Raw genomic sequence first — 26,497 nt, 5'->3', positions numbered from 1 at the left:
TAAATTTCTTTTGGATTAGCTAATATCCCCCCACCTCCACCTGCAACCACCATCGACTGAACAACAAGAAAGCACTCAATGAAATGCTTTTGATAAGATTTCACTCAATGCTGTTGCCAATTGTTATTTAGCCTTTTCCTTCTGCCTGAGGAGTGATATGATTAACCTTGTTAAAATGGCAGGAAATCGACTGATTTAAAATGAAAACCTCAATGTCTTCCACTGTGTGATCAATATGCCTAATTTGCTGAGAAAAGCTGGAAACTAGTTACCAAATAGCCAGACTAGGCTTGCAGTCATTCTAAGCACAGAAGCACAAAGTAGTTTTTGAGACTTGAAAGTAGTTTGAGGAAAACTTAAGCATAGGGTTTCCATGCATCCAGGAATTCCCAGACATGTCCTCTTTGGGGGATCCTACATGCCCACCTGGGGAGAATTTTACATTTTAAAGCAAATGTCTTGGATTTGGGGTTTTTTAAAAAAAGAAGTGTGTGGGCAGCTCTGGTTCAGGATCAGGCATAAGCAACTTGGGCTCGGCAGTGGCAAAGGGGCTATCAGGAGATTGCCCTTGAAATATGGCAACCCTACTTAAGCATATACACACATACATTCTCCCAACTTGCCCCTGGAAAGACAGCTTATAAATGGGTTTTTTTGGGAAACAATCAAATTATATTCCCATATTATCTCCCTTGAAGAGGCAAAAGTAGGTGAACCCTCCTTCAAATCACATTCACCTCTAAGGAAAATCTAAAGTGTTTCTCTAATGTGATTAAGTAATATAGTTTCTACTTTTTTATTCGCAGCCATGAAGTAACAATGCTGTACAAGGGGAGAAAGTGGTAGGGAAGAGTAAAAAGTTTTTCATAGAATCATAGAGTTGGAAGAGACCACAAGGGCCATCGAGTCCAACCCCCTGCCAAGCAGGAAACACCATCAGAGCACTCCTGACATATGGTTGTCAAGCCTCTGCTTAAAGACCTCCAAAGAAGGAGACTCCACCACACTCCTTGGCAGCAAATTCCACTGTCGAACAGCTCTTACTGTCAGGTAGTTCTTCCTAATGCTTAGGTGGAAGCTTCTTTCTTGTAGTTTGGATCCATTGCTCCGTGTCCGCTTCTCCCTCCTCTATGTGACATCCTTTTATATATTTGAACATGGCTATCATATCACCCCTTAACCTCCTCTTCTCCAGGCTAAACATGCCCAGCTCCCTTAGCCGTTCCTCATAAGGCATCATTTCCAGACCTTTGACCATTTTGGTTGCCCTCCTCTGGACACGTTCCAGTTTCTCAGTGTCCTTCTTGAACTGTGGTGCCCAGAACTGGACACAGTACTCCAGGTGAGGTCTGACCAGAGCAGAATACAGTGGCACTATTACTTCCCTTGATCTAGATGCTATACTCCTATTGATGCAGCCCAGAATTGCATTGGCTTTTTTAGCTGCCGCGTCACACTGTTGGCTCATGTCAAGTTTGTGGTCAACCAAGACTCCTAGATCCTTTTCACATGTAGTGCTCTCAAGCCAGGTGTCACCCATCTTGTATTTGTGCCTCTCATTTCCCCCCCCAAGTGCAATACTTTAAATTTCTCCCTGTTAAAATTCATCTTGTTTTGGCCCAGTTCTCTAATCTGTCAAGGTCATTTTGAAGTTTGATCCTGTCCTCTGGGGTGTTAGCCACCCCTCCCAGTTTGGTGTCATCTGCAAATTTGATCAGGATGCCCTTGAGTCCATCATCCAAGTCGTTGATAAAGATGTTGAATAAGACCGGGCCCAAGACAGAACCCTGTGGCACCCCACTAGTCACTCTTCTCCAGGATGAAGAGGAACCATTGATGAGCACCCTTTGGGTTCGGTCAGTCAGCCAGTTACAAATCCACTGAGTGGTAGCATAGTCAAGATCGCATTTTACCAGCTTCTTTACAAGAATATCATGGGGCACCTTGTCAAATGCCTTGCTGAAATCAAGGTAGGCTACATCCACTGTGTTCCCTTCATCTACCGGGCTTGTAATTCTGTCAAAAAACGAGATCAGGTTAGTCTGACATGACTTATTTTTCAGAAATCCATGCTGACTATTGGTGATCACAGCATTCCTTTCTAGGTGCTCACAGACTGTTTGCTTAATGATCTGCTCCAGAATCTTCCCTGGTATTGATGTCAGACTGACTGGGCGGTAATTATTTGGGTCCTCTCTTTTCCCCTTTTTGAAAATAGGGACAACATTTGCCCTCCTCCAGTCTGCCGGGACTTCGCCTGTTCTCCAGGAATTCTCAAAGATGACTGCCAGTGGTTCTGAGATCACATCTGCCAGTTCTTTTAATACTCTTGGATGCAGTTCATCTGGCCCTGGAGACTTGAATACATCTAAACTAGCCAAGTATTCTTGTACTATCTCCTTAGTTATTCTGGGCTGTGTTTCCTCTGGTGAATCATTTGCTCCAAATTCTTCAGGTCGGGCATTGTTTTCTTTATCGGAGAAGACTGAAGCAAAGAAGGCATTGAGGAGTTCAGCCTTTTCTGTGTCCCCTGTTTGCATTTCACCATCTTCTCCTCTGAGTGACCCCACTGTTTCTTTGTCCTTCCTTTTGCTACGAACATACCCATAAAAGCCTTTTTTGTTGCTTTTAACCTCTCTAGCAAGCCTGAGTTCATTCTGTGCTTTAGCTTTTCTGAATTTGTGTCTACACGTGCTGGCTATTTGTTTGAATTCCTCTTTGGTGGTTTCCCCCCTTTTCCATTTTTTGTACACATCCTTTTTTAATCTTAACTCAGTTAAAAGTTCTTTAGATAGCCACCCTGGCTTCTTTAGGTACCTTCCATGTTTCCGTCTCATTGGTATTGCCTGAAGTTGTGCTTTTACTATCTCCCTCTTAACAAACTCCCAGCCATCATGAACTCCCTTTCCTTTTAGTATTACTGTCCATGGGATCTCACCCAGCACTTCCCTAAGTTTTATGAAGTCGGCTTTCTTAAAGTCAAGAAATTGAGTCCTAGTATGCTTGGCTGCTCCTTTCCGCTGTATAGTAAACTTCAGAAGAGCATGATCACTTGCGCCTAATGATCCTTCCACTTCTACCCCACTAACCAGGTCATCAACATTGGTTAGGACCAGATCTAAAATGGCTGTTCCTCTTGTTGCTTCTCCCACTTTCTGGACAATGAAGTTGTCTGCAAGGCCAGTGAGGAATCTGTTTGACCTTATGCTCTTGGCTGAGTTTGACATCCAACAAATATCCGGGTAATTGAAGTCCCCCATTACTACTATCTCCCTTCCTTTTGCATGCTTGGCCATCTGTTCCAGGAAGGCATCATCTATGTCCTCCGTTTGGCTTGGGGATCTATAGTAAACTCCCACAATGAGGTCACTGTTATTCTTCTCTCCCTTAATTTTGACCAAAATGCTCTCACTTTGGCTTTGAGGTTCTAAATCTTGGATCTCTTCACAGGTATACACATCTCTGGCATATAACGCCACTCCTCCTCCTTTCTTGTCTGGTCTGTTTCTCTGAAATAGATTGTATCCCTCCATTGTTACATTCCAATCGTGGGACTTATCCCACCAGGTTTCAGTGATGCCTATTATGTCATATTTAGTTTGCTGTACCAAGAGCTCAAGCTCATCTTGTTTATTTCCCATCTTTGCGCATTAGTGTACAGACATTGAAGTCCATTAATCATTCCCCCGTGTCTCTTATTTAAGGATTTTTTCCTCCCACCCCTAGGTCTGCGTGCTGTTTGCTCCATTTGGTCTATGACATTTGGATGATCATCTTCATCAATTGATAGACTCCTACCTTCAGGAGCACTGTCTCCCTCCCCCACATTAGTCAGTTTAAAGCCCTCCTGATGAGGTTTCTGAGATTTTTGGCAAAAACATTCCTCCCAACCATTGTGAGGTGCAGCCCATCGCTTGCCAGAAGTCCATCTTCAAGAAACTGCAGTCCGTGATCTAATAATCCAAACCGTTCCTGTTTACACCATTTGCGAAGCCAGCTGTTCACTTCCGCTATTTTTCCCTCTCTCCCTGGGCCACGTCGTTCAACTGGGAGGACAGATGAGATGACAATTTGTGCATTTAATTGCTTCAATTTCCTGCCCAGAGCCTCGTAGTCTCTTTTGATCTTCTGAGGGCTATTGCTTGCAGTGTCATTGGTTCCCACATGAACCAAGAGGAAGGGGTATTTGTCAGTGGGTTTTATGATTCCTTGCAGTCGTTCAGTTACATCTTGGATCTTAGCCCCGGGGAGACAGCACACTTCCCGAGACATCTTGTCAGGCCCACAGATCACTGCTTCTGTTCCCCTCAGTAGGGAATCCCCTATCACCACTACACGCCTCCTCTTAGGTTTGGTCGGGGTTCTTCCGTGAGCTGTCCGTTCCAAGGTCGCCTGCACATTCCCTGAGGACTGACTTTGCTGCTCGTCTTCATATACCTGAACGACTGTAATGAGGGAGAGATCCTCAAATGGAGTCTGCTCTTCGTCTTCCATGCTAGGTGAGAGGACCTCAAAGCAATTGTGTATTTCTAAACAATCAGAGCAAACCCTGGGCCTCCTACTTCTTTGAGTCACGTTTCTCCATATATCTGGCTCCTGTGTTGGTGAACTAGCCTCCTTCTCAGGGGAATCCCCTGTCTCCTCCTTGGTGGAGACGGTGTGCTCTGTTGCTTCCAAGAAGAGCTCCAGCTCTCTAATTCTTTGGAGCGTAGCTACACGTTCCTCCAGTTGCTGGACTTTGTCTTTTAAGAGGGCAATCAACATGCAATTGCTGCAGGTAAAGCTGCCTGCAACCTTTGGCAAGATGGCAAACATTGCGCAGGAACCGCAGGCGACTGCAGCTGTTCCCTCCCCCTCCATCTTGAGAACGTGTCGTTGGGGGTGACTACAGCGGTCCTCCATCATAAAAAGCGTGAAGACAGGACAAATAACTCCCCCCCCAAAAAAACCTAGGTTTCCCCAACAAACGTTTGAGACTAGCTCCCCTAAATCTAAAAGATGGATCAAACTGCGCACACACAAGAAAACCCTTTTTGCTCCTTCTTCAGCTGCTGCCCTGCAAGCTCTGATAAGCTCCTCCCACAGCTAATCACCTGCCTCAACAGAAGCCCTGCCCCCTCTGACCTTTGCACAGGGAGAGCAGCTAATCAGCCACAAGAAACACACACACACAAGAAAACCCTTTTTGCACCTTCTTCAGCCGCTGCCCTACAAGCTCTGATAAGCTCCTCCCACAGCTAATCACCTGCCTCAACAGAAGCCCTGCCCCCTCTGACCTTTGCACAGGGAGAGCAGCTAATCAGCCACAAAGAAACACACACACAAGAAAACCCTTTTTGCACCTTCTTCAGCCACTGCCCTGCAAGCTCTGATAAGCTCCTCCCTCCTTTTTAACCTCATAAAAACAAAAACAACAGGAGAAATGTCATTTTCAGCATCTCAGTCTGTATCAGACAAAAAACTACTCCCTGTAATATGTATTCGAAGTATCTCAAGGGCTGTCACATGGAAGAGGGAACAAGCTTGTTTTCTCCTGCCCATGGCTTCAAGTTACAAGGAAGGAGAATCTGACTCAACATCAGGAAGAACTTTCTGACAGTAAGAGCTGTTTGACAGTGGAACGGTCTCCCTCCAGAGATCGTGGATTCTCCTTCCTTGGAGCTTTTTAAACAGTGGCTGGATAGCCATATGTCTTGGGAGCTTTAGCTGAAATTCCTGCATTGCAGGGGGTTGGACTAGATGCCCTTTGGGGTCCCTTCCAACTCTACGATTCTATGTTTTGTTTTACTTATTTACTTGATTTTATCCTTAATTTTCTTCTGTGAACCACCCTGAGATCTTATGAGGAAGGGCGGTATAGAAATCTAATAAACAAACAAACAAACAAACAAAAATAGCCCTCGCTTTTTTGCTGCCGCATCACACTGCTGACTCAGGTTAAGCTTGTGTTCTACTAAGACCCCCAGATTCTTTTCACATGTACTACGACGATCCAGGGGTCCCACATCTCAAAATTCAGGACTATCCAAATAAATAGATTGGCAATAGTTATGGAATTCTCCGTCACTTTATGAAACAATGGCCACAAAAAAAAAAGGAACTGACAAAGAGGTTAAGTCTGTCAACTGTTTTTAGACATTGTAGTAAACAGAACCTCCAGATGCTGAGACATATACTTGAGGCTGGAGACAATCAAGAGGGGAGGGCTGTCCCTTTCAAACTACGCTTGTGACCTTGCAAAGGCCTCCAGCCAGACACAGGAGGAAACAGAATGCTGGATGTGATGGGCTTGACTCTGTCCAGTAAGGCCCTCCTTATGTAAGGAAATGTGCCTTTGCAGCAGCTTAATGAACACTACTTCAGATCTGTTGCTCTGAAATGTAGCCTTAATATATTCATAATCATTTAAGTAGGCATTTAAAGACTCCATTCCTGGCTACAAAAAAGCCAGCAAATTGTGGGTACTAAATATGTATCCCTTTATTGAAATGGGCTACTAAAACCTATATGACTCCTATATACAAAGATGGTATATAGTGACTAAATATTTGCATTTGTCATTTTTCCTGATCATCATGGTTTTTTTTAAAAAAAGTTTGGAAACACTGGATGGCACAATTCAGTTAAAAGTGCTGGAGAGATAAAAATAAAGTCTGTCCAGAGCTTAGGATCTACTTTTGGATTGTGAACTTAAATTTAAAATGTCAAGGCACCCAACATGACTGCAGCAACTGGGTTGGAGAAGTTGGGCTTGCCAAAATTCTTCCCTCTACACAAAATGACTCTTGTCCCTTATTACACCAAGCAACCAGTACTAAAAAGACCAGGAAAGGCAGAATCTAAATGAAAACAGAGAGACCCTGTAAGAGTTTACCAAATATATGATGAAATATAAAAATTCACCTAGAAACTGATATACCTTATTGGTCCAAATATAAGCCGCACTTTTTTCCCAAATTCGGGCTGTGAAAAGTTAAAGTGCGGCTTATATTCGTGACCTTACCACATGCCCCCCACCCCGAGAGCAGCCCGGGAGTGCGTGGCAGTGGCGCGCAGCCCACCCGCCCACTACTCCCAAGCCTCCCCCGGGTCCAGCTTGGGGAGGTTGTGCCTGGAGTGCCAGGAGGCAGGCTGCACCCGCAAATAAGCCTTGAATTTTAAAGGTGTGGCTTATTTGCACGTGCATCTTATATTCGGGCCAATACGGTGCTGTAAAAAATAAAAGAGCTGAAAACAATTTTGATTGAGTCTCACATCACTTGATCACTGAGCACCATGTGGAAATTAGTCTACAAATAACCTCAACAGATCAACCTCCACCAACAAAACCACTGTATTATCTAATATGACAAGCTTTACAAGAGTCTGTCCTCCCAGCTCATCAGGTGGGAAGGAGACCATCATGAGAAATAAAATGACACATACAGATGTGAACTAACCTTTGAACCAAATAAGTGCCTGTTTGCAGTTACCTTAGAAACTTAAAGATATGCTCCTCAGTTAGGAAACATACTTACCAGTTTGAGCAGGTCAATTAATTTGTGAACATCTTCCCCAGTGGAAAGGTCTACAAAATCTTTGGGCAGCCTGTAGCTGAGATACGGGCTAGGTTGAACAGTAAGGTTGCTGTTTGTACAACGGAATGATGGATAGTCCTAATAAGAGGAGGCAATAAGCAAGAGATGTCAATTTGAAATCACCATTGTGTGTACCTAATTAGCGCAGTATATTTCAAATATTTGACACCCCCCCCCCAAAAAAGCCTCAAAAGGATCACATTGGAAAGGATCACTCACTTGGTATTTCTACTTTATCAATGGCTTTTTAATACACATTTTAAATTGTATTTTCCAAATGTACATTGTATTAGGAAAAAGCCTCAAAATATTGTAGAAGAGTTAGACATTTCTGAAGGACAAAAACAACTGAATTTCCAGGAGGGCCATTGGAAGAATGGAGTTCACTGAGGTGGCCTGCTGGCAGGTTCTATTACATAAATGCAGCTGCCTCCACAGCCTCTGTTGCCCTTTGTTTGGCAAGCTGGGTGAAGGTGGTCTTGGCCTAGGGGCCTTCAGTTGCCCCTTTTTGCTATTAGTGGGAATCAGTACTCTTGCTACATAAGCTCTCAAATACTGATAAAATAAAATGGAACTGGAAATATCAACAGTTCAGTTAGAAGACCTGATATTATAAAAGAAGCATCCACTAAGAAACAGAAGACTGTTAAATGTACAGTGAGAAAGTTCATGCATAAAGGTTGAAGACTGATGTTACATGTAGAGGCTTTTGTTTTGCCTGGAAAGTGCAAAAAAGCTCAGGTTGACGAGCAACTTGGAAAGCAGAGCTGTCACCAGGAAGGCCTTCTTCAGATTAATCTTGCCTTTCATTTCCAGCTCCCTGAAGTCCAGAACACCAGTATATGCAGAAGTTCAAAAAGGAAATTTATGAAAGATACTCCCTCACAACTCCAGCTGCTCAAAATGTAGCAGTGGGAATGAAAGATCAAGGGCCCATTTTATTTGGCTGGAAGTGAACCTACTAAATTGTGAATGAAGAAGTGGCAAAAAAAGATCAGCTTCATTTGCAAGGATTTTTTTTTTAAATGTAGGTAGACACACAGATATAACACACTAACAATACTTGGACCTTTAGATTTTGTATGTGCATGCACCCCATTAATTGACACCCTTACTGCTGAGTAGACATCAGAATACAAATAGATTTCCATTTCTTGGATACCAAGGGAAGTGGGCCATCTCTACATCTCTACATTAACGAATCAGTAGTCCCATGAGCCCCCTTCATGGATCACTGCCTTGCCGTGGTGAAGGGGCTAGAATAACTCGGAGAAGCTATGAGCTATGCCGTGCAGGGCCACCCAAGATGGACAGGTCATAGTGGAGAGTTTTGACCAAACGTGATCCACCTGGAGGAGGAACCGGCAAGCCACTCCAGTATCCCTGCCAAGAAAACTCCATGGACAAAGACAACAGGCATATAAAGTTATGACGCTGGAAAATGAGCCCCTCAGGTCGGAAGAAGTCCAACATGCTACTGAGGAAGAGCGGAGGACAAGTACAAGTAGATTCAGAGCTGATGAAGCGGCTGGGCCAAAGCCGAAAGGACGCTCAGTTGTGGATATGCCTGGAAGTGAAAGGAAAGTCCAATGCTGTAAAGAAAAATATTGCATAGGAACCTGGAATGTAAGAACCATGAACCTGGGTAAGTTGGATGTGGTCAAAAATAAGGTGGCAAGAATAAATATTGACATCCTGGGCATCAGTGAACTGAAATAAACAGGAATGGGCGAATTCAGTTCGGATGACCATCATATCTACTACTGCGGGCAAGAATCCCGTAAAAGAAATGGAGTGGCCCTCATAGTCAACAAAAGAGTGGCGAAAGCTGTACTGGGATGCAATCTCAAAAATGATAGAATGATCTCGATATGAATCCAAGGCAGACCTTTTAATATCACAGTAATCAAAGTTTATGCACCAACAACTGGTGCTGAAGAAACTGAAATTGACCAATTCTACGAAGACTTACAACACCTTATAGAAGTGACACCAAAGAAGGATGTTCTTCTCGTTATAGGGGATTGGAATGCTAAAGTAGGGAGTCAAGAGATAAAAGGAACAACTGGCAAGTTTGGCCTTGGGGATCAAAACGAAGCAGGGCAAAGGCTAATAGAATTCTGTCAAGAGAACAAGCTGGTCATCACAAACACACTTTTCCAACCACACAAAAGACGACTCTACACATGGACACCACCAGATGGGCAGCATCGAAATCAGATTGATTATATTCTCTGCAGCCAAAGATGGAGAAGCTCTATACAGTCAGCAAAAACAAGACCTGGAGCTGACTGTGGCTCAGATCATCAGCTTCTTATAGCAAAATTCAAGCTTAAACTGAAGAAAGTAGGAAAAACCACTGGGCCGGTAAGATACAAGCTAAATCAAATCCCTTATGAATACACTGTGGAAGTGAGGAACAGGTTTAAGGATTTAGATTTGGTGGACAGGGTGCCTGAAGAACTATGGATGGAGGCTCACAACATTATACAGGAGGCAGCAACGAAAACCATCCCAATGAAAAGGAAATGCAAGAAAGCAAAGTGGCTGTCCAACGAGGCCTTACAAATGGCGGGGGAGAGAAGGCAAGCAAAAAGCGAGGGAGATAGTGAAAGATACAGGAAATTGAATGCAGATTTCCAAAAAATAGCAAGGAGACACAAGAAGGCCTTCTTAAACAAGCAATGCAAAGAAATAGAGGAAAACAACAGAATGGGAAGAACCAGAGATCTGTTCAAAAAAATTGGAGATATGAAAGGAACATTTCATACAAAGATTACCATAATAAAGGACAAAAGTGGTAAGGACCTAACAGAAGCAGAAGACATCAAGAAGAGGTGGCAAGAATACACAGAGAAATTATACCAGAAAGATATGGATGGCTCGTACACCCCAGGTGGTGTGGTTGCTGACCTTGAGCCAGACATCCTGGAGAGTGAGGCCAATGGGCCTTAGAAAGCACTGCAAATAACAAGGCCAGTGGAAGTGATGATATTCCAGCTGAACTATTTAAAATTTTAAAAGATGATGCTGTTAAGGTGCTACACTCAATATGCCAGCAGGTTTGGAAAACTCAGCAGTGGCCAGAGGATTGGAGAAGATCAGTCTACATCCCAATGCCAAAGAAGGGCAGTGCCAAAGAATGCTCCAACTACCGCACAATTGCACTCATTTCACATGCTAGCAAGGTTATGCTTAAAATTCTACAAGGCAGGCTTAAGCAGTATGTGGACCGAGAACTGCCAGAAGTGCAAGCTGGATTTAGAAGGGGCAGAGGAACCAGAGACCAAATTGCACACATGCGCTGGATTATGGAGAAAGCTAGAGAGTTCCAGAAAGACATCTACTTCTGCTTCATTGACTAGGCAAAAGCCTTTGACTGTGTCGACCACAGCAAACTATGGCAAGTTCTTTAAAAAATGGGAGTGCATGATCACCTCATCTGTCTCCTGAGAAAGCTCTATGTGGGACAAGAAACTACAGTTAGAACTGGATATGGAACAACTGATTGGTTCAAAAATGGGAAAGGAGTACGACAAGGCTGTATATTGTCTCCCTGCTTACTTAACTAGTATGCAGAATTCATCATGCGAAAGGCTGGGCTGGATGAATCCTTAGCCGGAAATAACATTGCCAGAAGAAATATCAACAACCTCAGATATGCAAATGACACAACCTTGATGGCAGAAAGTGAGGAGGAATTAAAAAAACCTTTTAATGAGGGTGAAAGAGGAGAGCGCAAAATATGGTCTGAAGCTCAACATAAAAAAAAACCAAGATCATGGCCACTGGTCCCATCACCTCCTGGCAAATAGAAGGGGAAGAAATGGAGGCAGTGAGAGATTTTACTTTCTTGGGCTCCATGATCACTGCAGATGGTGACAGCAGCCACGAAATTAAAAGACGCCTGCTTCTTGGGAGAAAAGCAATGACAAACCTAGACAGCATCTTAAAAAGCAGAGATATCACCTTGCCGACAAAGGTCCGTAGAGTTAAAGCTATGGTTTTCCCAGTGGTGATGTATGGAAGTGAGAGCTGGACCATAAAGAAGGCTAATTGCCGAAGAACTGATGCTTTTGAATTATGGTGCTGGAGGAGACTCTTGAGAGTCCCATGGACTGCAAGAAGATCTATCCATTCTTAAGGAAATCAGCCCTGAGTGCTCACTGGAAGGACAGATCCTGAAGCTGAGACTCCAAGACTTTGGCCACCTCATGAGATGAAAAGACTCCCTGGAAAAGAACCTGATGTTGGGAGAGATGGAGGGCCCAAGGAGAAGGGACAGAGGACGAGATGGTTGGATAGTGCTCTCAAAACTACCAGCATGAGTTTGACCAAACTACGGGAGGCAGTGGAAGACAGGAGTGCCTGGTGTGCTCTGGTCCATGGGGTCACGAAGAGTCGGACACGACTAAACAACAACAGACCCATCAGCGCATACACCCGGAACTGGTAATGCAGCAAGATGGCCCTGCCAGAGGATGCTTGCGGATAGATGAATCACTTTGAAAAGCAAACCTATGAGCAGAAAACAGACTCTGCCCAGTAGCACTTATTATCTCTGCAGTTCAAAATCAATGGAAAGTCCATGTATTCATTTAAACAAGATACAATATCTTCCACAGATATATGAACACAGCATAATGAATCCTTGCATCCAGGTACATATACAGAAGCCAGGAAGACCCGCTTAATTATATTTCCAGTCACATTCCATGTGTTCCCCCCCATCTGTTACCTGTTCCATGGCTCCACCTTCACTCTCGTCATCTTTCAAACCATTTCCAGACCTCAGCTCCTCCCACATAAATAGTAGAGAATCTGTTACCTCGCCAAATGGATTAAAATCAATTAACCACACTCTACCCTGCAGAAGAAAAATGGCAGAAGCAAAATATAAATCTATTTATATAGGACAACATGAAGAAAGCCTTTTAAATGGAATGTTGACCCACATGCTTTCGCTAATTTTCATGTGGGGTTCAGTTCATTAACACAATGGCTATCTGATCTGGTGGGGTGGAAGCAAGGCTGGTTAAGGAGGTCAGGAAACCACACATTAACAATTAAAACATATGTGGAGGTTGACTTATGGAAGATTGACCTATTGGTGTCTATGAGCCATGACAGCTAAATAGCATCTGGATAGCTGGTGCTAATACCAAACAGTGAGGGGTGGCTGCTACCTGTGAGCCAGGCTTATTAAGAGAACTTCCACACTTCCAAACGTTGTGGACTTCAACTCCTACCACGACTGACCATTTAGCATGCTGGCAGAGGCGAATGGGAGCTGCAGGCCACAAAATCCTGAGGGCACTACCCTGGCTGCCCCTGTTCTTAAAGTATCTGACTGGACACTGCTGGAGGCAGAATATTGTGGCTTCAGCCTGATCTAGCAAGACAATTCTTGCCTATATCACAAAACGGCAAGCCACTGTCTTTTGCAGTCTTTCCATGCATGCATGTACTAGACGTGAAAGGGTGCTGTCACTTAAATAAATCAGGCAAAGTCCACATTTTGGATCCCTGTTGTACTGGTGAAACAAGATAAAGCTAACCCACAAACTGAAACTAACACGAGGACAAATAAAAGAGGATGTGGCTCTCCTTTATTACATACACAGCCCAACAAGACAACAACCCACCATACAGCCATACAGATTGACATGGCTACCTTGACACAACAACTCCTCCTGCCCCTCACACATGCAAACAAATCTCACTGCAGTCAGCTGAAAGCAAGCAATCACAGGCCCCAACCTTTCTTACGCCAAAGAAAACAAATACATGAATAGAAAGAAAGCCTACCCATGTGATGCTGACACAAAAACCTCACACTTTCACCATGCAGACTACTGCCTGCTTCTCCCTCCGCTCCCCCCCCTCGCCTTATACTGTATACAACATTAAAGTCTCACATCAAACATAACTGATCAATAGAAAGGACTTTATGATATGAAAGTAGAGACAATGTTCGTACTATTGTAACCCAAGAAAATCCTTAATAAAAACAATTTAAAGAAAAGATAAAACCAATTTGGTCACAAAAAGAATCAGCGGCTAGCAAATTTTGACCCTTTGGTGTGAAAGGTCTCCGTCTTCAGCTTGATGAAGTCCAAAGTGTTAAAACAGCTGTATGCAGTTTGCCCGTCTAAACCATTTTAGAGGCTTTGGCAGGAAGATTTCTACATCATTTAGAACGTGGGTAGGCAGGTCACTCTTCCCAGTGTTCATGACTATGCCAAAGTTTTGCCAGCACACATCATTTAAACTTATCTCTGCTGCCAGAACAGATTTCTTCCTTTTAAATGAAAACTGGGATGCTCAGGATTCTAAGGGGCGGAAGCCACACAAAAGAGCATCAGTCTCAGGCAGATGGAAGCTCCAGTATCAAAGATCACTTACAGAGATGTTGAATGGACAAGGAAGTTCTACAGTTCCAACCACAATGTTTCTCCAATTCCTATCCGTACCTTCCTTTGGAACATTCCTTTGGTGGCCTTGAACGATTGCCAATACTTCAGAACAAACAAACAAGGTTCAGCAAGATTGCCCGGCTGAGAGTGCTGAACAGCCCAGACTCACTGGAACAACTCTGGGGTTGAGGCAAATGTCAAAAATGCTTTTAAATGTTTTAAAATGTTTTAAAATAGTTTGTAATTTGTGGCATTTTAAATTACAGTTTTATGGTCTGGTTTTTGCTATGTTGGGGTGAATTAAACGATTAGTTGGGGCTGGGGATTAGTTTAATTTTCAGTATAACTGTGAATTGTGTTTTGTTTTGGTTTTTTTTAAAATTAGTTTCTATCGTTTTATATAGTTTATATTTGGTCCCTGGAAAAGACCCTGATGTTGGGAAGGAAGGATAACAACAGGAAGATTTAAAGAAGGAACTATTGGAAACTCAAGGCAGTAGAAACATAAGATGATTAAAACCCCACTGAACTTGAAGCATGGGAAGCCCCCCCCCCAAAAAAATTATAATTTGGCAGAATATTTGGACTATATGATATGTATTTGTATAATTTGGAATACTTAATGTGATTTGATTGGATTGTTAAAATGGAAAATTTAATAAAAAATATTTTTTAAAAAAAGAAGGAAAAGACCCTGATGTTGGGAAAGATTGAGGGCACAAGGAGAAGGGGACGAGGACCAGATGGTTGGACAGTGTTCTCGAAGGTACGAACATGAGTTTGACCAAACTGCGGGAAGCAGTGGAAGACAGGAAGGCCTGGCGTGCTCTGGTCCAGGGGATCACGAAGAGTCGGACATGACTAAACAACATCAACAAATTTGGTTCTTGAAGGGAGAGGGTCAGGGCTGCCTGGAAGTGGGCCCCAGCCAACAGAATGACTGGGGCAGGTTCAACGTGGGGTGGGATGCACTGGGACACCTGATCTCAGTGATCACGAATAGGAGGAGTTACGCCAGGACCAGACCATGTCATTACCGAGGAGGCAGGTTTAGTCGTTATTGGAGGACTATCCCTGCCTCCGGGTCTGGTCTTGACCAGAAGGATATTGGAATCAGCAAGGGAGACCCACATGACCTGAAGTTGCTGCTGTGCAATGCCAGGTCAATGATTCACAAGACCACTGCCATCCATGACTTTATCGTGGATGGAGGACTTGACATGACATGTGTAACAGAGATTTGGTTGAATGAAGTAGATGGGCCTGTTCTTGCCGCTGCATGTCCACCAGGTTTCTCTTCTGCACAGGTCATGTGGGTGGGGAGGGGGGGTTGCAGTGATTTTTAGGAAGTCATTAGCTTACACCAGGCACCCTTTTGGGAAGACCCAGTTTTCTTAGTGCATGTTCTGGAAGTTGGGCAATAGGGGCAGTACAGGATTCCTTTTGGTGTACCAACCTCCACGCTGCACAAAGGATTCCCTGGCCAAGCTGCTTCAGGTCACGACAGATGTTCTCCTGGAGGGCGAGGGCGGGAGAGTGCTAGAGTCCTGTCTAGTCAAGTTGCATGGGATCAATTCCAATCTGTTACCTCCGAGGATGTGGACAGGCTGCTTGGACGAGTGAAACCAACCACCTGTCTCCTTGATCCTTGCCCATCCTGGCTCATAAAAGCAAGCTGAGAAGTACTGGGTGATGGACTCTGTGGGGTGGTGAATGCATCCCTCTGTGAGGGAGCCTTCCCAGACCCACTGAAAGAGGGGGGTTGGGGGTTGGGCTGAAAGTTCATCAGTATGCAGATGATACCCAGCTCAACCTCTCATTTAAATCAGAACCAGTGAAGGCTCTGAAGGTCCTGAGTGAGTGTCTGGAGGTGGTTGGAGAATAGATGGCAGCTAACAGATTGAGGTTGAATCCTGACAAGACAGAAGTCCTGTTTTCGGGTGATGGGGCGGGCAGGTGTGGGGGACTCCCTGGTCCTCAATGGGGTAACTGTGCCCTTGAAGGACCAGGTGCACAGCCCAGGAGTCATTTTGGACTCACAGCTGTCAATGGAGGCACACGTCAATTCTGTGTCTACCAGCTCAGTCCGGTACGCAGGCTGAGACCTGACGTGCCCACAAACTGTCTCGCCATAGTGGTGCTCTAGTTATCTCCTGCTTGGACTACTGCAATGTGCTCTACATGGGGCCACCTTTGAAGGTGACTCAGAAACTACCACTAATCCAGAATGCTGCAGCTAGACTGGTAACTGGGAGTGGCCATCGAGACCATATGACACCGGTCCTGAATACCAACATTGGCTCCCAGTACGTTTCCGAGCACAATTCAAAGTGTTGGTGCTGACCTTTAAAACCCTAAATGGCCTTGGCCCAGTATACCTGAAGGGGTGTCTCCACCCCCATCGTTCAGCCCGGACATTGAGATCCAGCTCTGAGGGCCTTCTGGCGGTTCCCTCCCTGCGAGAAGTGAGGTTACAGAGAACTAGGCAGAGGGCCTTCTTGGTAGTGGCGCCCACCCTGTGGAAAGCCCTCCCATCAGATGTCAAGGAAATAAACAACTATCTGACTTTTAGAAGACATCTGAAGGCAACCCTGTTTAGGGAAGTTTTTAATGTTTGATGTTTTATTGTGTTTTTTATTTTCTGTTGGGAGCTGCCCAGAGTGGCTGAGGAAGATAAATTATATTTTTATTTTTATCATCATCATCATCTAGCAATATGTTTTTTTTATTATTAAATTTTTAAATTAAATTTTCCAACATACATTTATAGTATTCAATCTAAATTTATCCCATATTTTCTCTTTTAGACTTCCTTCAACCTCTCTCACAATCATCCATTCATTATTCAAATTTTTAAATACACATTTCCTAATTTTATATTGCATTTTATAAACCTTCACACACTTAGTTTTCATCAATACAATAGTCCTCTTATCATTTACAGAACTTCTTGAAATCCCACTAGCGTTATTTGCTCATCACATACACATTTCAGATAGTCTGAAAATTTTCCCCAGTCTTCAATGAACTTTTGATCTCATATATATCTGATCTTTCCTGTTAGTTTGTCCAGTTCAGCATACTCCATCAGTTTCATTCTCCATTTTTCGAGCGTCGGCAGTTGTTCCTGTTTCCATTTTTGGGCCAATAATATTCTCGCTGCTGTTACAGCATATTGGAAAAGTTTACGGTCCATTCTATTTATTTCATTTCCTACTATTCCTAGAAGAAAAGCATCTGGTTTCTTAACAAACGTATATTTCAACATCTTTTTCATCTCATTATATATCATTTCCCAGAAGCCCTTCACCTTCTTACAATCCCACCACATATGATAAATTGTTCCTGCTTTTTCTTTACATTTCCAACACTTATTACATGTTTTATACATTTTTGCCAGTTTCACAGGTGTGATGTACCATCTATAAATCATTTTCATAGCATTTTCCTTTAACGCAGTACATGCCGTAAATTTTATACTTTCATTCCACAGTTTTAGAATCATAGAATCATAGAATCATAGAGTTGGAAGAGACCACAAGGGCCATCGAGTCCAACCCCCTGCCAAGCAGGAAACACCATCAGAGCACTCCTGACATATGGTTGTCAAGCCTCTGCTTAAAGACCTCCAAAGAAGGAGACTCCACCACACTCCTTGGCAGCAAATTCCACTGTCAAACAGCTCTTACTGTCAGGAAGTTCTTCCTAATGTTTAGGTGGAATCTTCTTTCCTGCAGTTTGGATCCATTGCTCCGTGTCCGCTTCTCTGGAGCAGCAGAAAACAACCTTTCTCCCTCCTCTGTGTGACATCCTTTTATATATTTGAACATGGCTATCATATCACCCCTTAACCTCCTCTTCCCCAGGCTAAACATGCCCAGCTCCCTTAGCCGTTCCTCATAAGGCATCGTTTCCAGGCCTTTGACCATTTTGGTTGCCCTCCTCTGGACACGTTCCAGTTTGTCAGTGTCCTTCTTGAACTGTGGTGCCCAGAACTGGACACAGTACTCCAGGTGAGGTCTGACCAGAGCAGAATACAGTGGCACTATTACTTCCCTTGATCTAGATGCTATACTCCTATTGATGCAGCCCAGAATTGCATTGGCTTTTTTAGCTGCCGCGTCACACTGTTGGCTCATGTCAAGTTTGTGGTCAACCAAGACTCCTAGATCCTTTTCACATGTACTGCTCTCAAGCCGGGTGTCACCCATCTTGTATTTGTTCCTCTCATTTTTTTTGCCCAAGTGCAATACTTTACATTTCTCCCTGTTAAAATTCATCTTGTTTGTTTTGGCCCAGTTCTCTAATCTGTCAAGGTCGTTTTGAAGTTTGATCCTGTCCTCTGGGGTGTTAGCCACCCCTCCCAGTTTGGTGTCATCTGCAAATTTGATCAGGATGCCCTTGAGTCCATCATCCAAGTCATTGATAAAGATGTTGAATAAGACCGGGCCCAAGACAGAACCCTGTGGCACCCCACTAGTCACTCTTCTCCAGGATGAAGAGGAACCATTGATGAGCACCCTTTGGGTTCGGTCAGTCAGCCATTTACAAATCCACTGAGTGGTAGCATAGTCAAGACCGCATTTTACCAGCTTCTTTACAAGAATATCATGGGGCACCTTGTCAAATGCCTTGCTGAAATCAAGGTAGGCTACATCCACTGCGTTCCCTTCATCTACCAGGCTTGTAATTCTGTCAAAAAATGAGATCAGGTTAGTCTGACATGACTTATTTTTCAGAAATCCATGCTGACTATTGGTGATCACAGCATTCCGTTCTAGGTGCTCACAGACTGTTTGCTTAATGATCTGCTCCAGAATCTTCCCTGGTATTGATGTCAGACTGACTGGGCGGTAATTATTTGGGTCCTCTCTTTTCCCCTTTTTGAAAATAGGGACAACATTTGCCCTCCTCCAGTCTGCCGGGACTTCGCCTGTTCTCCAGGAATGCTCAAAGATGACTGCCAGTGGTTCTGAGATCACATCTGCCAGTTCTTTTAATACTCTTGGATGCAGTTCATCTGGCCCTGGAGACTTGAATACATCTAGACTAGCCAAGTATTCTTGTACTATCTCCTTAGTTATTCTGGGCCGTGTTTCCTCTGCTGAATCATTTGCTCCAAATTCTTCAGGTCGGGCATTGTTTTCTTTATCGGAGAAGACTGAAGCAAAGAAGGCATTGAGGAGTTCAGCCCTTTCTGTGTCCCCTGTTTGCATTTCACCATCTTCTCCTCTGAGTGACCCCACTGTTTCTTTGTCCTTCCTTTTGCTACGAACATACCCATAAAAGCCTTTTTTGTTGCTTTTAACCTCTCTAGCAAGCCTGAGTTCATTCTGTGCTTTAGCTTTTCTGAATTTGTGTCTACACGTGCTGGCTATTTGTTTGAATTCCTCTTTGGTGGTTTCCCCCCTTTTCCATTTTTTGTACACATCCTTTTTTAATCTTAACTCAGTTAAAAGTTCTTTAGATAGCCACCCTGGCTTCTCTAGGCACCTTCCATGTTTCCGTCTCATTGGTATTGCCTGAAGTTGTGCTTTTACTATCTCCCTCTTAACAAACTCCCAGCCATCATGAACTCCCTTTCCTTTTAGTATTACTGTCCATGGGATCTCACCCAGCACTTCCCTAAGTTTTATGAAGTCGGCTTTCTTAAAGTCAAGAAATTGAGTCCTAGTATGCTTGGCTGCTCCTTTCCGCTGTATAGTAAACTTCAGAAGAGCATGATCACTTGCGCCTAATGATCCTTCCACTTCTACCCCACTAACCAGGTCATCAACATTGGTTAGGACCAGATCTAAAATGGCTGTTCCTCTTGTTGCTTCTCCCACTTTCTGGACAATGAAGTTGTCTGCAAGGCCAGTGAGGAATCTGTTTGACCTTATGCTCTTGGCTGAGTTTGACATCCAACAAATATCCGGGTAATTGAAGTCCCCCATTACTACTATCTCCCTTCCTTTTGCATGCTTGGCCATCTGTTACAGGAAGGCATCATCTATGTCCTCCGTTTGGCTTGGGGATCTATAGTAAACTCCCACAATGAGGTCACTGTTATTCTTCTCTCCCTTAATTTTGACCCAAATGCTCTCACTTTGGCTTTGAGGTTCTAAATCTTGGGTCTCTTCACAGGTATACACATCCCTGACATATAACGCCACTCCTCCTCCTTTCTTGTCTGGTCTGTTTCTCTGAAATAGATTGTATCCCTCCATTATTACATTCCAATCGTGGGACTTATCCCACCAGGTTTCAGTGATGCCTATTATGTCATATTTAGTTTGCTGTACCAAGAGCTCAAGCTCATCTTGTATATTTCCCATGCTTTGTGCATTAGTGTAGACATTGAAGTCCATTCATCATTCCCCCGCTTCTCTTATTTAAGGATTTCCCCCCACCACCACTAGGTCTGCGTGCTGTTTGCTCCATTTGGTCTATGACATTTAGATGATCATCTTCATCAATTGATAGACTCCTACCTTCAGGAGCACTGTCTCCCTCCCCCACATTAGTCAGTTTAAAGCCCTCCTGATGAGGTTTCTGAGATTTTTGGCAAAAACGGTTGTTGTGAGGTGCAGCCCATCGCTTGCCAGAAGTCCATCTTCAAGAAACTGCAGTCCGTGATCTAATAATCCAAACCGTTCCTGTTTACACCATTTGCGAAGCCAGCTGTTCACTTCCGCTATTTTTCCCTCTCTCCCTGGGCCACGTCGTTCAACTGGGAGGACAGATGAGATGACAATTTGTGCATTTAATTGCTTCAATTTCCTGCCCAGAGCCTCGTAGTCTCTTTTGATCTTCTGGAGGCTATTGCTTGCAGTGTCATTGGTTCCCACATGAACCAAGAGGAAGGGGTATTTGTCAGTGGGTTTTATGATTCCTTGCAGTCGTTCAGTTACATCTTGGATCTTAGCCCCGGGGAGACAGCACACTTCCCGAGACATCTTGTCAGGCCCACAGAGAACCTGTCGTTGGGGGTGGCTACAGCGGTCCTCCATCATAAAAAGCGTGAAGACAGGACAAATAACTCCCCCCCCAAAAAAACCTAGGTCTCCCCCAACAAACGTTTGAGACTAGCTCCCCTAAATCTAAAAGATGGATAAAACTGCGCACGCCGCTAGGCGCACGCCGATGCCCTGAAAGCTCTGATAAGCTCCTCCCACAGCTAATCACATCCCTCAACAGAAACCCTGCCCCCTGTGACCTTTGCACAGGGAGAGCAGCTAATCAGCCACAAAGAAACACACACACAAGAAAACCCTTTTTGTTCCTTCTGCAGCTGCTGCCCTGCAAGCTCTGATAAGCTCCTCCCACAGCTCATCACCTGCCTCAACAGAAACCCTGCCCCCTGTGACCTTTGCACAGGGAGAGCAGCTAATCAGTTTCTGACCTGACACGGATCAGCAGCCAGGCTGGGAATATGGGCGGGCGCAGGGGTGCGTGCTGTGCAGCGCCAGCAAGAGACTGAGCTCTCGGGGAGCTGAAATGGACACGATCCCATTCTGTTTCACCTCCGGCTGCCTTATAGACTTCCCCACCCACTAACACCTAATTGTCCAGCCTGCTTGCGGACGCTATGAAGGGGGCGAGGCGGAAAGCAACAAGCAGAGGGAAGGGGTCAGTAGACTTGCTCAGTGAGGAGTGGGCCCACCTCCAATTGCCTTGCTGCCTTGCCTGGGGCCCCCAATCACCAGAAAACCAGGTCAGGAAGCGGGGGTGGTGAGGTGGGGGAGATTCAAGGGAGAACGGGCAGGGCGGGGGAATCCTTTTGCAGTCAGCTGCATTCCCATGCTATAGGACAGGTGGCCATGCCCTGGAAAGGAAGTGAGGGAGAGGCGTGCGCAGGCAAGGCAGTGATGGTCAGATCCAGCCCATCCAAGGAGGTGCTGCCCTCTCCGCAAGCTCACCTTGTTCCTCCGCACATGCCGAAGGTGCAAATATATTCTGCATGGGCAAGAATGCTGTCTTTGTCGACTGTGCCTTCCAGAGGAGGGGTGGCCCTGCATTTGCCCCCGCAGTGAGTCATGAGGATGGGCGACACGCAGACAGGCTGCACCATGGGGATCGGGGGTAGGGAAACGTGCGCGGGCAGGCTAGCGCATGGGGATTTGGGGTTGGAGGACAGGCGTGCAAGCTGGGGGTCGTGGATGGGGGTTAGGGAGACGTGTATAAGCTGGGTTGTGGGGATGGTGGCATGGAAGGCCTGCATGTAGACTGGGCCATGCGGGTGAGGGAGATCCATGTGTAGGCTGGGTTGTAGGAATGAGGATTAGCGATATTGACCATCTCATTAGCCAAAAGCAGGTCCATACTTCCCATTGAAATACTTATAAGTTTATGTTGATTAAAATCGTTCTTCATTTTAAATATTGTATTGTTTTTCCTGGTTTTTTGTGCACTACAAATAAAATATGTGCAGTGTGCATAGGAATTCATTCATATTTTTTTCAAATTATAGTCCAGCCCCCAACAGTGTCTGAGGGACAGTGAACCGGCCCCGTTTAAAAAGTTTGGGGACCCCTGTACTGGACAAACACACAGACACAAACAGAAACAAGCACGCACACACTTTAGAACAGGCATAGGCAAACTCGGCCCTCCAGTTGTTTTGGTACTACAACTCCCATCATCCCTGACCACTGGTCCTGTTAGCTAGGGATGATGGGAGTTGTAGTCCCAAAACATCTGGAGGGCCGAGTTTGCCTATGCCTGCTTTAGAGAGCCAGGCTTACCAGAACATTTATCTAGCTCAGCATCCTGTTTCCCTCCAGTAGCCAACCAGATTTTCGCATGAAGCACAAACATGACATGAGGGCCATAGGCCTCTCCTGCTGCTGTCCCCTGCAGAGCCATGATGCCCAGATCCTGGAAGCAGCTCAGCGATCATGACTAGTAGCCATTAATAGTCTGGAGATGCAGTTGACAATACTTTATTTTTAAAAAGGCCCCCAAAGCCATACCATGTGTTTTGCACATTAGGCTGTTTCATATATCCTGCTTATCCTTTTATTTTGCCATTGGATCCAGTAAGGTCCTAACCTACTGCTCAAAACACTTAATTACTGGGCAGCTTCCAGCATTGTGAAACCGCAAGTGTGACTCTCAGAAGACAGGCTCTCTGAGCAAATGACAATTCTCACACTCCCAAGGTATACCCAAGTAACAGATACAGATACTATTTTGTTTTACATAAATACATCACACATTACTTAATGCCATATTGATTTTAAGCATGAGAAAGAAGCCACTGCCCACTCCCATAGAAGATGAACTTGCCCTGCCATTACAGACATATACAACATGTGGAATTTGACCACATTTAATTATATAGCAAGTCAGCATTATAGATCCCATGTTGATAGAAAACTGGTCCACCAAAATCCATGGTTAATGTGAAATGTGAACTTTTTAGCCGCTGCAGCAAAGGCTCCAGCATCGTCCCACGAGTAAAGAACCATTGCTAGCAGTCCCCTGTGGTGCTTTGAGACAGAGGCAGGTGCCAGTGGTGTAGATCCTGTGAGAGGGATTGGACCCATCACCTATACCAGACTGGAGCTGGCATATCAAAAAATAAAGAGAAATTTGCCTGCCCCATCTTCCGTTCTGGCAGGTATGAGCCAGGAGGGCTTTAAATGCCGTAGTAGATTTGCTTGGAACAGTTGAAGTGCAGGATAGAATGGCTGACTATGATTATGCAGACCTGCCAATATTGTCTCCATCCCCAAATAGGGCACCAGCAAATCTTAACAAGGTATTACAGAGAAGGATGAAGTAGAGCTTGTGTTTTAGAATTTAACAAACAGCCATTCATTCCCTTGCAGCAACACAAACTGCAATTTCTACATTAATATGTTGAAAACCCACATTTCCAGGCGGTAATGGTATTAAAGACTGCAAAATCACTCCAATTCAGTGGTGACTGGAACCAGGTTTCTGCTTAAGATAAATACCAAAAATTCTACAATATTGATTGTTTCAAGAAAAAATGAAAAATCCCACTGGGAACTCACAGAACCGGTGTGCCTGAAGCACACTTGGATATGTACTATTTATGCTTATTGATGGGTACCCTGCATAAGATCATGGCAACTGTTTTATTACTGTACACTATCACTTTTTTTTTTGAAAAGCAGAATAAAATACTGCTTTGCCAAGGAGACCATACTCAAAAATTTACACAGAATAAAAATAATAAAGCATTACAAACCAAAGAGTTGACTTACCATGCTGTCCCTGTAGATATCAAACACAACTAGAAAGATTAAAGAAGGAAAAAGAAAAGGGGAGGGGAGGGAAAGAGAAGAGAAGAGAAGAGAAGAGAAGAGGCAAGATTAATAGGTTTACTAAGCAAAACCTGAAAACCACTTCAAATTTTTTGCTTTTAGGCCTTCTTAGAACTGAAGGTGCTCTTATTATGTCACACTGAAACAAACATGGATTCTTCCGGTGCTGTGAAAGGGTAAGTGAGATGTGTTGGGCCAAGCAGGAGGAGGGCACACCTCCTCTTCCCATGAACTTCATCCTTCCCAGAAAACTAGGACTAGGAGTTTCATGGAGGCTCCCTAGGCAGTTTAAAAGCCTGGTTCTCCAGGGTTCAAAAAATGTTTGGGGAGCTTTGACAAGCTTCAGATCTTTGGCGTCTAGAAGTGGGAAAGCAGTTGGAATGCCAACATGGGGCAGAGCTAGTGCACTCATCCCCAGGACCAACCCTCCTCGCCTGCCTTAAGTGTTTGCTTTGATCAAGAACATAACACCTGAAAAAGGATTCAGATGAGTCTGGAAAGTTTTAGGCAGATTTATGGGTGATAAGATTCTTATTAGTTACAGAGGTTTAAGGGAAATAACTCAAATGGGACTTCCCAGTAGAGTCTGCATAACTCTTAAGGCTGCAACACTACGCAGGCTTAACTGAGAGTAAAACCCATTGAAATCAGTGGGAGTTAAATGGGCTTAGGCTGTAAGTGCTCAAATACACTGTGCTCAGCTGGATTTGGGAAGGCTTAGATTTCTCTGTAGTAGTAGCCCATGTGAACTTATGATCATCTGGTTACTGACACATTTGCTACATAAGTAAAGGGCTTCCTTTCATTCTTTGTCAAAGCAGGGTGGCTCAGCACAGGAAACTGCTTCAGGGCATTGACCATTCTTGACCCTCCAAGTATTTCCTCTGAAGCATTATCAAGGAATTTTGTTCCCAAAACAGGGAGTCGTGTAGTCAATTTTTGGGATATCTGAAAAAGTCTAAGTGACTGAAGTCAGACCACGCTCTCTTGCGCAGCCCATGAAATTACAACTCTTTGTAAACTGTTGTGCTTGCCTAGTCCAATAACTCTGGATGTTTTAAAGGTCAGTCAAGGCAGCCAGAGGTTCTCTTAGAACCTCCTGTTTAGACATATTGGAATGCAATTCTCATCATATCCCACAGCTTTAGTGATTGAAAGTAAAGATTATTACTTGTTGCAAACACTACTATGTAGAACAGCCTCCCTCAACTTAACCAACCAACAAACCACGCTGGATTGAGTGTGGTTTATTTTCCCTGTATTTTTATAGTATGGTTGCTTAAAACGGATTTATGTATTTTACAGATACCTATGACATGTGTAGGGACGCAGGTGGCGCTGTGGGTTAAACCACAGAGCCTAGGACTTGCCGATCAGAAGGTCGGCGGTTCAAATCCCCGCAACGGGGTGAGCTCCTGTTGCTTGGTCCCTGCTCCTGCCAACCTAGCAGTTCAAAAGCACGAAGTGCAAGTAGATAAATAGGTACTGCTCCGGCGGGAAGGTAAACGGTGTTTCCGTGCACTGCTCTGGTTTCTCCAGAAGCTGTTTAGTCATGATGGCCACATGACCTGGAAAAACTGTCTGTGGAAGCGGACAAACCCCGGCTCCCTCAGCCTTTAAAGTGAGATGAGCGCTGCAACCCCAGAGTCGTTCGCAACTGGACCTAACGGTCAGGAGTCCCTTTACCTTTATGACATGTGTGCTGCCTTGAGAGGCTTGTTTTGCACCAAAGTATGGTTAAAATTAGCATTTCTGTACACACATTCTCCTACATCACAGGGTTCCGCTTGTATAGTTTTCTAAATTCAAAAATCAATTCCAAATTAAGTGATTAAAATATCACTACTTTTCTTTAGTGAAGAGCATCAATTTTTCAGCCTTAGTTTGGATTTAATGAAATAGCATTCATTACAGCTGAAGAACAAATGAGACATCTCCATTCAAGAAAGACGGAAACACTTCTGTCCTTAAACAACTTTACCTCATAAAAACTGAATAAAATAATCTAGGGCTATAAATTTCACTCTGACAAACTGCATGAGCACATGGGAGAAGAACCTGTACAATGTGAAACAAGCAAAGTCTATAGAGCTTCTTGGGAAACTTCTCACATGGCAAATGAAGCAAACCAAATTTGAATAAAAAGCAACTTCAGCTATGTAAATGGCTGCAGGTGGAACTTTAAAAGATACCTCTGGGTGCACGTAGAATTCTGCTTCCACCCCAC

The 26,497-nt window shown here is 44.2% G+C and overlaps 1 protein-coding gene across 4 annotated transcripts in view; it reads right to left on the bottom strand.

Annotated features, from left to right (window-relative positions):
* CDC123 (cell division cycle 123) overlaps positions 1 to 26,497 on the bottom strand; it is a 105,654-nt gene that overhangs the window by 3,550 nt on the left and 75,607 nt on the right. For 3 of the 4 annotated variants that reach the window (XM_053405694.1, XM_053405693.1, XM_053405695.1), the window contains 3 exons: positions 24,211 to 24,239; positions 12,316 to 12,444; positions 7,518 to 7,655 (listed from right to left, as the gene is read on the bottom strand). In XM_053405694.1, coding sequence (XP_053261669.1) covers positions 7,518 to 7,655; positions 12,316 to 12,444; positions 24,211 to 24,239 — 296 coding nt within the window. The remainder of the gene's footprint in view (positions 1 to 7,517; positions 7,656 to 12,315; positions 12,445 to 24,210; positions 24,240 to 26,497) is intronic. The other variant, XM_053405696.1, reaches the window with a different exon arrangement.

The sequence above is a fragment of the Podarcis raffonei genome, chromosome 10, assembly GCF_027172205.1.
Source record: "Podarcis raffonei isolate rPodRaf1 chromosome 10, rPodRaf1.pri, whole genome shotgun sequence".
In the NCBI taxonomy this organism is placed as follows: Eukaryota; Metazoa; Chordata; class Lepidosauria; order Squamata; family Lacertidae; genus Podarcis; species Podarcis raffonei.
This window is presented reverse-complemented; position numbering and strand designations above follow the sequence as displayed.